This window comes from Alexandromys fortis, unplaced genomic scaffold (assembly GCF_014885135.2).
Source record: "Alexandromys fortis isolate MF-2015 unplaced genomic scaffold, M_Fortis_MF-2015_v1.1 scaffold_26, whole genome shotgun sequence".
Taxonomy (NCBI): Eukaryota; Metazoa; Chordata; class Mammalia; order Rodentia; family Cricetidae; genus Alexandromys; species Alexandromys fortis.
The window spans coordinates 8,192,650-8,204,107 of record NW_026067894.1 but is presented as its reverse complement, the minus strand read 5'-3'; the positions used below and the strand labels follow the sequence as shown (position 1 = coordinate 8,204,107).

The 11,458-nt window shown below is 50.2% G+C and overlaps 2 protein-coding genes across 2 annotated transcripts in view; one reads left to right on the top strand and one right to left on the bottom strand.

Moving 5' to 3' along the window:
• Nucleotides 1-3,289, bottom strand: part of Nudc (nuclear distribution C, dynein complex regulator) — a 21,995-nt gene extending 18,706 nt beyond the window's left edge. Inside the window, exon 1 of the mRNA XM_050150174.1 lies at nt 3,099-3,289. Within this exon, the coding sequence (XP_050006131.1) occupies nt 3,099-3,179 (81 nt within the window). The 5' untranslated portion in view covers nt 3,180-3,289. The remainder of the gene's footprint in view (nt 1-3,098) is intronic.
• Nucleotides 3,290-9,412: 6,123 nt separating this feature from the next.
• Nucleotides 9,413-11,458, top strand: part of Nr0b2 (nuclear receptor subfamily 0 group B member 2) — a 3,602-nt gene continuing 1,556 nt past the window's right edge. Inside the window, exon 1 of the mRNA XM_050150207.1 lies at nt 9,413-10,003. Within this exon, the coding sequence (XP_050006164.1) occupies nt 9,463-10,003 (541 nt within the window). The 5' untranslated portion in view covers nt 9,413-9,462. The remainder of the gene's footprint in view (nt 10,004-11,458) is intronic.

Below are 11,458 nucleotides of genomic sequence, written 5' to 3'. Positions count from 1 at the left end.
GCACCTTGGGGTGCTTACACACATCATTAGAAATGGGCTAGTCCAGGTGTGAGAATTAGCCTGTAAGGGCTAGAGTTCATGGGCCAAGCAGTTCTTTAAATGAATACAGTTTGTGTGTTGTTATTTCGGGCATGAGCTAGCCAAGCGGCCGGGGTGTTGGGGACGCAGCCCCGCCGCCGCTCCTATTTCAACACCCCACTGTGAAATCCCTACTTCTAGGTACTTTAAATTCATTAAAACAGAAAGTGAACTCACTCCCAAACCCATTTTGTTAGTTTAGGGGACTGGAGACAAGGAGGCTTTTCCCTGTGGTGATTTAAAGCTGGAGGAGGCAGTTCTCACACAGTCTCATTCTGAGATTGCTGGAGGCAGGATCGACATTTCAGACTGAAGTCGAGGTAAGAACCAATGGCTGGCTGTTTCGCTTTTCTGACCTTCAAGCTGAACTCCAATTTCTGCCTCTGGGTTTTTATTAATCCTGCTACAGGAGACTGATCCGGGTGGTGACGCCCCTCATTTTCACTCCCAGCACTAGGGAGGTGGAGACAGAAAGGGATATGGCTAGGCGGAGAGAGGAATATAAGTCAAGAGGAGACAGAAGATCAGGAATCAGTCTAAGGATTCATAGAGAGAGGATCACTCTTCCAGCCTGAGGATTGGGTAGAGGCAAGAACTAGTGACTGGCTGCTCTGCTTCTCTGATCTTCAGGCAAGCTGTATTTGTTAAAGCACAAACAAAGTATCACCACAGTTCATGTTTGCAGGTCTGACACTCTATCCCACGAGGAGGGATTCAGAAGTCCTCGGTCAACAAAAGCACCTAGAGAAAGACTTGGAATGTGTAGTGACTGATTTTATGTCAACTTGACATAGGCTAAAATCAGGAGGAGTAAGCCTCGGTTGATAGAATGCCTCCAGAAGACTGGGCTACCCCGCCCCTGATGTGGAAGGGTCCAGCACACTGTGGGTGCCCCCTCCCCCAGTGATGGTCCTAAGTTCTCTAACAAAGCAGGCTGAGTAGACCGTTAGGAGCAAGCAGGTAAGCAGAGCAGGTAAGCAGCATCCCTCCATGGCCTCTGCTTCAGTTCCTGCCTCCAGGATCCTGCCCGCGCTGCTTTGGATGATGAACTGCTACACTGAGTTGTGAGTGAAATAAACCCTTTCCTCCCAAGATGCTTTTGGTCATGGTGTTTTGGGACAATACAGTAACCCTAAGACCTAACGCAAAGCTAAATGAAAACCCACCCCCAGCGACAGACGAAAGGAGCCTATTTAGGTGAGGGGCTTCGGGTCTGATTTCAGGTAAACCTGTCACTCTCTGACCCTCGGGCACTTGTAGAATCAAAGTACTGTCAGAACCACTGTAGGCTTTTCAACCTCTGCCTGCACTTCCATTTTGGGGGGGGAGGGACACAAAAAAACAATTAACAGCATATGTATCTTTGTAGACCATAAACCACACCCATGGTGTTAACTAGGTCTGGTCACTCAACATCACCTAGGGGCTATGTATTTGGGGATCTCACTATGTATCTGACTGGCCAAGAACTTGCTTATACAGAGCAGGCTAGCCTCTAACTTGTAGTAATTCTGCCTCTTCCTTCCCAGTACCAGATTAACAGTTATGAACATCATTCAAACCCTAAGGTATACTTACTTTTTTTTGTTTGTTTGTTTGTTTTGAGACAGAGTTTCTCTGTGGCTTTGAAGCTTGTCCTGGAACTACCTCTTGTAAACCAGGCTGGCCTTGAACTCAGATACACTTGCCTCTGCCTCCCGAGTGCTGGGATTAAAGGCATGTGCCACCGCTGCCCGGCGCCCTGAGGTATACTTCTAATGCTCGTTGTGGCCAGCAAGATGGCTCCCTGGGTAAACAGTGACTACCTCAAGAGCCTGGCAACCTAAGATCATGAACCCACATATAGGTGGCAGGAGAGAACTGGCCCCACAGTTGTCCTGACACAAACACCCAATTATAATAATTTGGTTTTGTTTTTTAAGAGAGAGTTTCTTCTCTAAATAGCCCTGGATATCTTGGATTAGCTCTGTAGACTAGGCTGACCTCAAACTCAAAATATCCACCTTCCCCACCGGCCTCTGCCTCCCCAGTGCTGGGATTAAAGGCACACCTGACAAATACTTTTTTTTTTAAGCCATTAGTTCTCTTTTTTTTTTTTTTTTTTTTTTTGGGTTTTTCGAGACAGGGTTTCTCTGTGGTTTTGGAGCCTGTCCTGGAACTAGCTCTTGTAGACCAGGCTGGTCTCGAACTCACAGAGATCCTCCTGCCTCTGCCTCCCGAGTGCTGGGATTAAAGGCGTGCGCCACCACCGCCCGGCCAGTCTTCTGTGTCTTGTACACGATAATGGCAAACACTTGATAACAAGCCTTATGAACTCTAAAAGTACTACTTCCCTAAAATTCAAGAAAACTAGGAGCCGCGCAGGGTGGCGCACATCTGCACTCAGAAGGCAGAGGCAGGAGGATGACCCTGAATTGTAAGTCACATTCGTCTATCGAACAAGTTCTGGGCAAGCCAGTGACACACAGCTAGACCCTGACTCAGAACACCAAAACCAACAACTGGCATTGCCACTCTTCACCTCACGGACTGGACAACTGAGATTAGACCATGAGCAACGCTTAATCCCGTAGAGGGCAACTGAGCCGTCTACAGGTCTCCGGTTCACTTCCCCGATTCAAGTTTAAAGAGGCCACGTGCTAACTTCGCCCCGGTTCTCACTACCCCACGCAGTGTGTGATAGGTAGGCTTCACTTCTGGTTAAGATGGAAATCACGCCTGGGAGAGTCGGTCCAGGAATGGCCCTAGTGAGTAATCATTAAAATGCAAGCAGAAGCATGCGTGGAGCCCAGAATGGATGCGGGGAGCTTTGGGGTCACTCTGGAATCACAAGATTGCTCTTGGGGGCCAGGTACGGGGCGCTGATAGCGTGGGAGTGAGACTTCGCCCGCGGGGTGGGTGGACCGGAAGCTGGGGCGCGGGGACCAGCTGCGGGGCCTCGGGGACCCGCGAGGCCGGGGTGGGGGAGGTCTCGGCGATCCACGGCGGACAAGGGCCGGGGCGCGGGCCACGCCACTTACCTCCTGCACGCCGCCCTCGTGCTGCTGCGCCATGGCCAGCAGCATGCCGTCGAAGCGCTCCTCCTCCTGTTCCCCGCCCATCTCGCTGCGCTCCGAGCTCCGCACTCGCGCTCGGCGATGCCCGCGCTCCGCACGGTTCGAGTCGGGCCCAACGGTTCCCCTCGCTGGCCTTCCGCAGCGGAGCCGGAAACACGCACCGTCCCGGCCGCCTGGCCCCGCCCTCCCCTGCTCTCCTCCCGCCTCCCCGCCCATCGCTGGCCATTGAGCTCCCGGAACACAGCCCGCTTCACCAGTCATTGGCTAACGGGCGGAGCAAATCAACAGGCGCGACCCTAAAGCGGTGGGCGAGGCTTGCGGCTGCAGAGTTTGGTTTGAGTTACTATGGTCACCAGATACCTGGGAGATTTCTAGAAAGGTCTGAGCTCACATCTTGAAAGGGCTGGAAGTTCAGAGAAGTTTTGGTAGAACAATATCTTCAGTTGTCTTTTCCTGCGAGCGGCAGTTGAGACCCAGGAAGAAATCACTCACCAAACCTACTCCATCATGCTGGACCAGGCTTTTGGAAAAGCGCACAGAACTGTAGTTAGCATAGAGCACCAGGCTTGGAAACTGTTTGCACTTGGATTAATGCTCTTCCCTTACTGTCTGGAAAACTGCTTTGTATTGGTGGTGAGAGTGGTGGTGTTGGCTGGCTTTGTTTTGCCGTTGTTGGGAATGCTGTTCCGGAGGCAAGGACGAACTTGCGCTCCTGGTCCACCTACCTTCTTCTCAAAGCGCTGAGATTGCCCGAGTGTATCACCTGATGCCCCGCGTGCATATATTTTTTTTACTTTGTAAACCTGGTAGTGCTACACTGTTGGAAGATTATTACCAAACATTTCCTGAGAGCCCGGTCGTATTTCCCTTCTTGAAAAAGAACATTCCCAAAGAGCAGGGTTTATCTCCCCTTATCAGACTCAGGTCTCTGAGGACCGGTCTGTGTCATCTCCCAGTTAGAACCTATACTGGTTAGTTTTATGTAAACTTGACACTAGCTACCCTCATCAGAAAAGAGGGAGCCTTAATTGAGAAAATGCCTCCATCAGATCCCACAGAGGCCAGGTGGTGGTGGGGCATGCCTTTAATCCCAGCACTTGGGAGGCAGAGGCCTGCGGAACTCTGTGAGTTCAAGGCCAGCCTGGTCTACAGAGCAAGTTTCAGTAGTTCTAGGACAGCTAGGACTGTTACACAAAGAAACCATGTCTTGGGAGAAAAAAAAGGAAAGAAGGAAGGAAGGAAGGAAGGAAGGAAGGAAGGAAGGAAGGAAGGAAGGAAGGAAGGAAGAAAAGCCCTGGACTTCTCTGAACAAATGGCTCCAGTCAGCCTCTGATCTATAGCGATCCTAACCACAGCCTTCTCTTCCCTCCAAGGATTCCAGAAATGACGCCTGTCCTCTTTTAAGGTGTGATCTTAACATACCCAGGGCACAGGAAATACACAGCTCCCTACAGTGAGAGGTACCTAGCTTCTGGCCTGGCAGAGGGGTTCCACCTCCTCAGCTTCCTCTTCCAAAGAGTGAGGACAAGCAGCAGCAGTGGTGACTACCAGCCTCCGGGACATGCCTGAGTGCGCAGGTGCTTTGCATCCTCTTTGAGCCCCACAGCCAATAAGGGGGAAGCCCTGTTGAAGCAGTTTCTGTGGTGCTTAAAAAGAAAAATTAGCCGGGCGGTGGTGGCGCACACCTTTAATCCCAGCACTCGGGAGGCAGAGGCAGGCGGATCTCTGGGAGTTCGAGACCAGCCTGGTCTATAAGAGCTAGTTCCGGGATGGGCACTAGAGCTACAGAGAAACCCTGTCTCGAAAAACAAAAACAAAAAAAAAAAGAAAAGAAAAATTATAATTCAATTTTAAAATTTTTTAGGTTTATTTTATGTGTATGTGTTTTGCCTGCATGGCTGGCTGTGCACCATATGTGTGCAGTGCCTGCAGAGGCCAGAGAGGGTGTTGGATTCCCCTGGGACTAGAGTTATTGATGCTTGGTTGTGAGCTGCCACATGGATGCTGAGAACTAGACCCAGGTCCTCTGCCAGAGTATCAAGTGCTGTAACTGGTGAGCCATCTCCTCGACTCCCTGCATTCATTTCCTACCTTTAGATATAAAGAAACCCGAGGATGATCATCGCCAGCTCCCATCCAGTAGAACAGGGTTTTGCTGTGTCTCCTCCCTTCTGCGTTGACACCGTCGTCTTCCGCTCTGAGGAATGTGGTTTCCATTAGTCCTTCTAACCCCCGCCCCCTTACGTGGGTACAGCGTAGAAGTCAGGGCCTTGGATACGTACGGTAGGCACTCTCTCTCCATTAACTACAACTCCCACACCAGAATCAGACTGGAGTACCGGCTGATTCTAGGACCTGGGAATATGGGTGCCTTGTTGTAGCAGAGAACCAAAGCATATTCACAGAACAACATGGCAGATCAAAAGAACGTAGACCCCAGGACTTAGACACATAGACCGCGCTTCTGATTACCAAACTGCTGACAACATCTGCTCGGCAGTATAAATAGTGACAGCAATACTTTATACACTACTAGACAGAGGCCATGAAATGCAGACCGTGGACTGGTGAGCTAGTTCAGCAAGTAAAGGTACTTGTTGTCAAGTCTAATGTTGTGAGTTCGATCCCCAGATTCCACATGGGGGAAGAAGAGAATCAACTCCCATTAGTTAGCCTCTGATATTATCCTGATAATTTTTTTTTTATTTTAGAGACAGGGTTTCTCCGTAGTTTTTTGGTTCCTGTCCTGGAACTAGCTCTTGTAGACCAGGCTGGCCTTGAACTCAGAGACCCGCCTGCCTCTGCCTCCTGGGGGCTGGAATGCCACCACCGCCCAGCAGATGCCTTTCTTATAGAGCCCAGGCCCTCTAGCCCAGAGATAGCTCCACCCACAAGGGGCCAGGCCCTCCCCTGTTAATCACTAATTAAGAAAGTGCCCAACAGGCTTGTTTGCAGCCTGATTTTTATGGAGGCATTTTCTTAGTTGAGGTTCCCTCCTCTCAAAAGATTTTACCTTGTGTCAAGTTGTCAAGTTGACATAAAACTAGCCAGCACACAAGGTTGCATAGTAAAACCCTCTCTCAGAAAATTAAAAAAAAAAAAACCCACTGGCACCAAGCAGCTAGGGGAAACAAGCCGACAACTGATGCAGTTTAGAGGGTCCCAATTTCACACCCACCTAGCTAGCCTGGGCTAGTAGAGTGAGATTAAGGCCAGCCTGAGTATCTGTATTGCTGCTCTTGTAGAGGATCCAGATTTGGTTCTCAGAGCCCACCCAGTGCCTTACAGTCATGTGTTGATCCAGTACTATGGACTCTGAACCCTCTTCTGACCTCCCTGGGCACCAGGCATGCACATATATGTATACAGGCAAAACACATACATAAATCTAAAAAAATAATTTGGGGGGTAGAGCACTGGGGTATTATCTAGCAAGAACAAAGCCCTCGTGCTGCAAAAAGAGGAGGAAGAGGAGACAGGAGGATCCCAAGAGTTAATGGTTAGCCTTGGCTACATAGTAAGTTCAAGGACAGGCTAGAGCACCTGAAACCCTGTCTCAAAAAAAAAAAAAAAAAAAAAACAAAAACAAAATAAACAAAATTTTAAAAAATGATTAAACAACATGGGTCAGCAAATCAAGGCAATTCCCCTGGACAAGCCTGACTGTCTGCTTGTGGAAGTGGAAGGTAGAGACTGAGGCTTTTCAGGATGGCTCTAGCCCCTGATTTCAGCAGGAGCAGGAGGTGCAGCCTGTCCATCTGTGAGGATCAGTGTGTAGCGAGCCCCATTTCTAGCTACAAGAGGGGCCTATGTCCTGGCAGACAGGAGAGGGGTTTTGCAGACACAAGTATGGAGGTGAGGCTTGGAAGGCATTGGACCTCACTCCCGGAACTTGGGAGGCAAATGCAGGAGGACTGCCATGAGTTTAAGGTTGCCTCGACTACACCGAGTTCCAAGATTACCTGAGCTACAGAGGCAGGCATTGTTTCATTAAGCAAGCAAAAAGAAAAGAAGAAAGAGAAAGAAAGAAAGAAAGAAAGAAAGAAAGAAAGAAAGAAAGAAAGAAAGAAAGAAAGAAAAGTGGAAAGTAGAACTAGCTTCACTTCATACATACAAAAATAACATATTTGGGCTGGAGAGGTGGCTCAGTGGTTAAGAGCACTGCCTGCTCTTCCAAAGGTCCTGAGTTCAATTCCCAGCAACCACATGGTGGCTCACAACCATCTGTAATGAGATCTGGTACCCTCTTCTGGCCTGCAGACACAATACTGTATACATAATAAATAAATCTTTAAAAAAAATAAAAAAATAACATATTTGGGGCTGGAAAGATGGCTCAGAGGTTAAGAGCATTGCCTGCTCTTCCAAAGGTCCTGAGTTCAATTCCCAGCAACCACATGGTGGCTCACAACCATCTGTGATGAGGTCTGGTGCCCTCTTCTGGCCTTCAGGAATACACACAGACAGAATATTGTATACATAATAAATCAATAAATATTTTTTAAAAAATAACATATTTTATGTTGTCTACAGCCATCATACCCAATAAATGAAATTAAAAAGCAGCAGCCAGCAGGTAGGTGTGGTAGCTCAGACTTGTAATTCTAGCAGCTGGGTGGCCGAGGCAACACAGTGCAAATCCAAGGCTAGCCTGGGCTACGGAGTGAGCAATCAGCACCAAACAAACAACAACAAAGGAATGGAGCCTCAGGCTTCCTGTGTCATTTCTAGGAAAGAGATAGATTGGAATGGAACCTCTCGGACCAACCTAGGACCACCTCGCCCAGCTCCCGTCTGTGTTGGTTTTCTCACTGTGAGTGTTCCTTTCCATACCTGCTAGTCTGTCCTTTTCCTAAGGGAGGCCTGGGCTGAGGTATAGGCTATTACAGCAGAAGCAGCCTGCCTGCCTGCAAGGTTAGAATGGGACGTGCAGTCTCTGCAGGACCTCGCTCAAGTCAGCACCGCAGGGAGACCTTAATGTCTCAGGTAAGACGCCAAGGCTCACAGAACCCTGGAGGCCAGTTGACAGTCACACGGGCGACTGGCAAGCATGGAGCCAAGACCTGATGCCAGGGTGGAGGACGCCAGAGTCTCTCTCTTCTCATCCAGGAGCACCAGGTTGCCCAAGAGTGTGGCGACAGCAAGCTTGCTAGGCAAGGCTAGCAGAGGTCAGGAACCTGACACAACTCAGGACCTGCCATTTCCCTTGACCCTCGCCTCTAACCACTTGAGACAAATATCCAGGAGAGAGAAGCCATGTGCTGCCGGAGATATGTTTCCACTCACTCCAGAGGCGGGCCACACCTGCAGACCAGGCAGGGATGGGGGAGGGGCGGTCAGTTCCTCCCCACCGGTCCTGGGAAACTCACACTGAAGTGCACAATTGACCCAGGGGGACAAACAAGGGTGACTTTGAGGCTATACGTATCTGTGCTCTATCCCTTCCCGTTGGAGTAACTTTAAGCAGGTCAGTTCACCTCTTTGAGTGTCACAGAGTAAGACTCTCATCTCCTCCGGAAGTCCCCAACATCACAATGGAAAGTGACCCACGTCTAGTGTGTCTTCAACAAGTGGTAGCCAGGCAAGCTCATGGTTTTGCAAGGGCCAGCAGGGCCAGCTGCCCTGGAGCTGTAGGAATGCAGGCTGGGAGCAGGGGGCTCCAAATGGCCTTCCTCCAAAGGGGCCCCTGTGCTGGAGTCCCAGGAAGGGGGCCTTCTAAACTGTACAATGAGTAAAGTCCCCAGGGACCTGGCTCCCTTCCCTGCACCCTGTTGCTCACCAACAACAGGGGCAGAGCCCCAAGGTTAGGCAAACACAGCCGCGATAAGGCACTTCCAGGCTGGGTCGCTCAGTCAAGGCTTTCGCCAGCTTTCCCTGGCTGGCTCCTTGGCTCAGTGAGAACCCTGGTCCTGTGTGCATGAAAGTGGGCACCAACAGAAGCAGCAGTCAGAGCCACTGGCTGGCTAAGCACCTGAGACCTTGGTGCCCTGGGACAGCCTGGGTTAATGACCTTGTTTATACACTTGAGTCATCCGATAAAAGGCAGGTAGGTGGCCCTGTGCCCTGCAATGGCCACTTCATTGACTAAAGCGATAGCAAGGCCACGTGGAGCTCCAGTGCCCCTCCCCCACCATTTCCTCACCAGTCCTGCCAGGGTCAGTGTGTGTATGCATTGTGTGTGTATGTGTTTTTTTTTTTTTCAATGAACACGACTTCTGGAGTCAAGGTTGCACAGCCATTCCCCCCCTCCCGCCCATCGAGGATATAAATAGCCCCACAGTACAGAAAGGCCAGAGAGCTGGGAAGAAACGGGAACAAGACACCAACCATGAACTCCGGCCAGTCTGGGGGTTGCCCATGCCAGGGCTCTGCCGGCCGCCCAGCTATTCTGTATGCACTGCTGAGCCCCAGCCTCAGGTCCAGGCCCATGGCACCGGCATCTCGCAGCCACTGTCTGTGCCAGCAGCATCGGCCTGTTCATCTGTGTGCCCCACACCGCACCTGCCGGGAGGCTCTGGATGTCCTAGCCAAGACAGTGGCATTCCTCCGGAACCTGCCGTCCTTCTGCCACCTGCCCCGCGAGGATCAGCGTCGGCTGCTGGGGGGCTGCTGGGGCCCTCTCTTCCTGCTTGGGTTGGCCCAAGATACTGTGACCTTTGAGGTGGCTGAGGCTCCGGTGCCCAGTATACTTAAACAAATCCTACTGGAGGAACCCAGCAGCAGTACCCAGGGTACCCAGCAACCAGACCGGCCACAACCCTCACTGGCTGCTGTGCGGTGGCTCCAGCGTTGTCTGGAGTCTTTCTGGAGCCTTGAACTGGGTCCCAAGGAGTATGCCTATTTGAAAGGAACCATTCTCTTCAACCCAGGTGAGTTTCCAGACACACTCATGGCTGGTGACCAAACTGGGAGTGTATAGGAGCCCTCCAGGGAAAGAACCTTCTTGGGGCTAGACATCCATTGTCTCTTTGTATCCTTGTTAGCCTCAAATAGATATCTCCCAAGAGAGACATAGAGAGGTTAAGCAACTATCTGAAGGCCACACAGCAAGGTAGAGGTGGCAGAGCAGGGCTGGAAAAGCAAGCCAAGCAAATGCAAAGATTGATCTTGCAGCTGCACCTGAGAAATTTGCCCTGACTCTCGGGGACTGTGGGAGGGTGGAGGGAGTAGGGGAAACCTCAGCCACGTGGCAACCACATCTTCCTGCACAGTGAGGTTCTAAAGGTTAAAATCCTCTGTGGGTTCAGAGAGGCCACACAGAGCAGGAAGATGAAAGACTGGGAGTGAGCACTCCTTGGGAAATCTAGCCAGGAGAACAGCGATGGCTGGCGGGGCCGGACGATGCCAAGACCTGAGGCGGAGTCTCGGCAGGAAACTCTAGCTGGCCTAGAACTCACTACAGAGCAAGTTGACCTCAAACTAAGACTATGCCTGGCATGGGAAAATATTCTTTGTAGCTTTGAAGAAGATAAGAGACAAGCCTTGAAGAGATAGCCTGCCAAACAGCAGCAACAGCGCCAAACAGCCACATGCACTTACCATATGTCAGGACACAGGCTAAGGGTTTGGCAAATATTGGTTTGTTTAAACCTCATAACAATCGTGGGCATCAGGTACTGTCATTATCCCTACTTGGTAGATGAAGAAACTGAGGCACAAAGATTAAACTCCTCATCTAAGGTCACTAATAAAGATTAAACTACTTGTCCAAGGTCACTCAGCTAACAAGTGGCCGCACTGGGATTCAAATCCAGACAGCCTGGTTCTGTTTTGTTTTGTATCTTTTTTTTCCAATACAGGGCTTCTTTGTATAGCTTTGGCTGTCCTGGAACTCTCTGTAGACCAGGCTGGCCTTGAACTCACGACTCACAAAAATCCACTTGCCTCTGCCTCCTAAGTGCTGGGATTAAAAGCTGTGCGCCACCACCGCCTGGCTCTGTTTCTTTCTTTCTTTTTTTAAGATTTAAAGACTGGTGACCCACACCTTTAATCCCAATACTCCAGAGACAGAGGCAGAGAGGCAGGGGGATCTCTGCAAATTCAAGGCCAGCCTGGTCTACCTATTAAGCTCCAGGACAGTCAGGGCTGCACAGAGAAACTCTGTCTCAAACAAGAAAGTAGGAAAAATATTTACTTATATATTATCTTATGGGGCTGGAGAGATGGCTCAGAGGTTAAGAGCATTGCCTGCTCTTCCAAAGGTCCTGAGTTCAATTCCCAGCAACCACATGGTGGCTCACAACCATCTGTAATGGGGTCTGGTGCCCTCTTCTGGCCTTCGAGCATACACACAGAGAGAATATTGTATACATAATAAATAAATA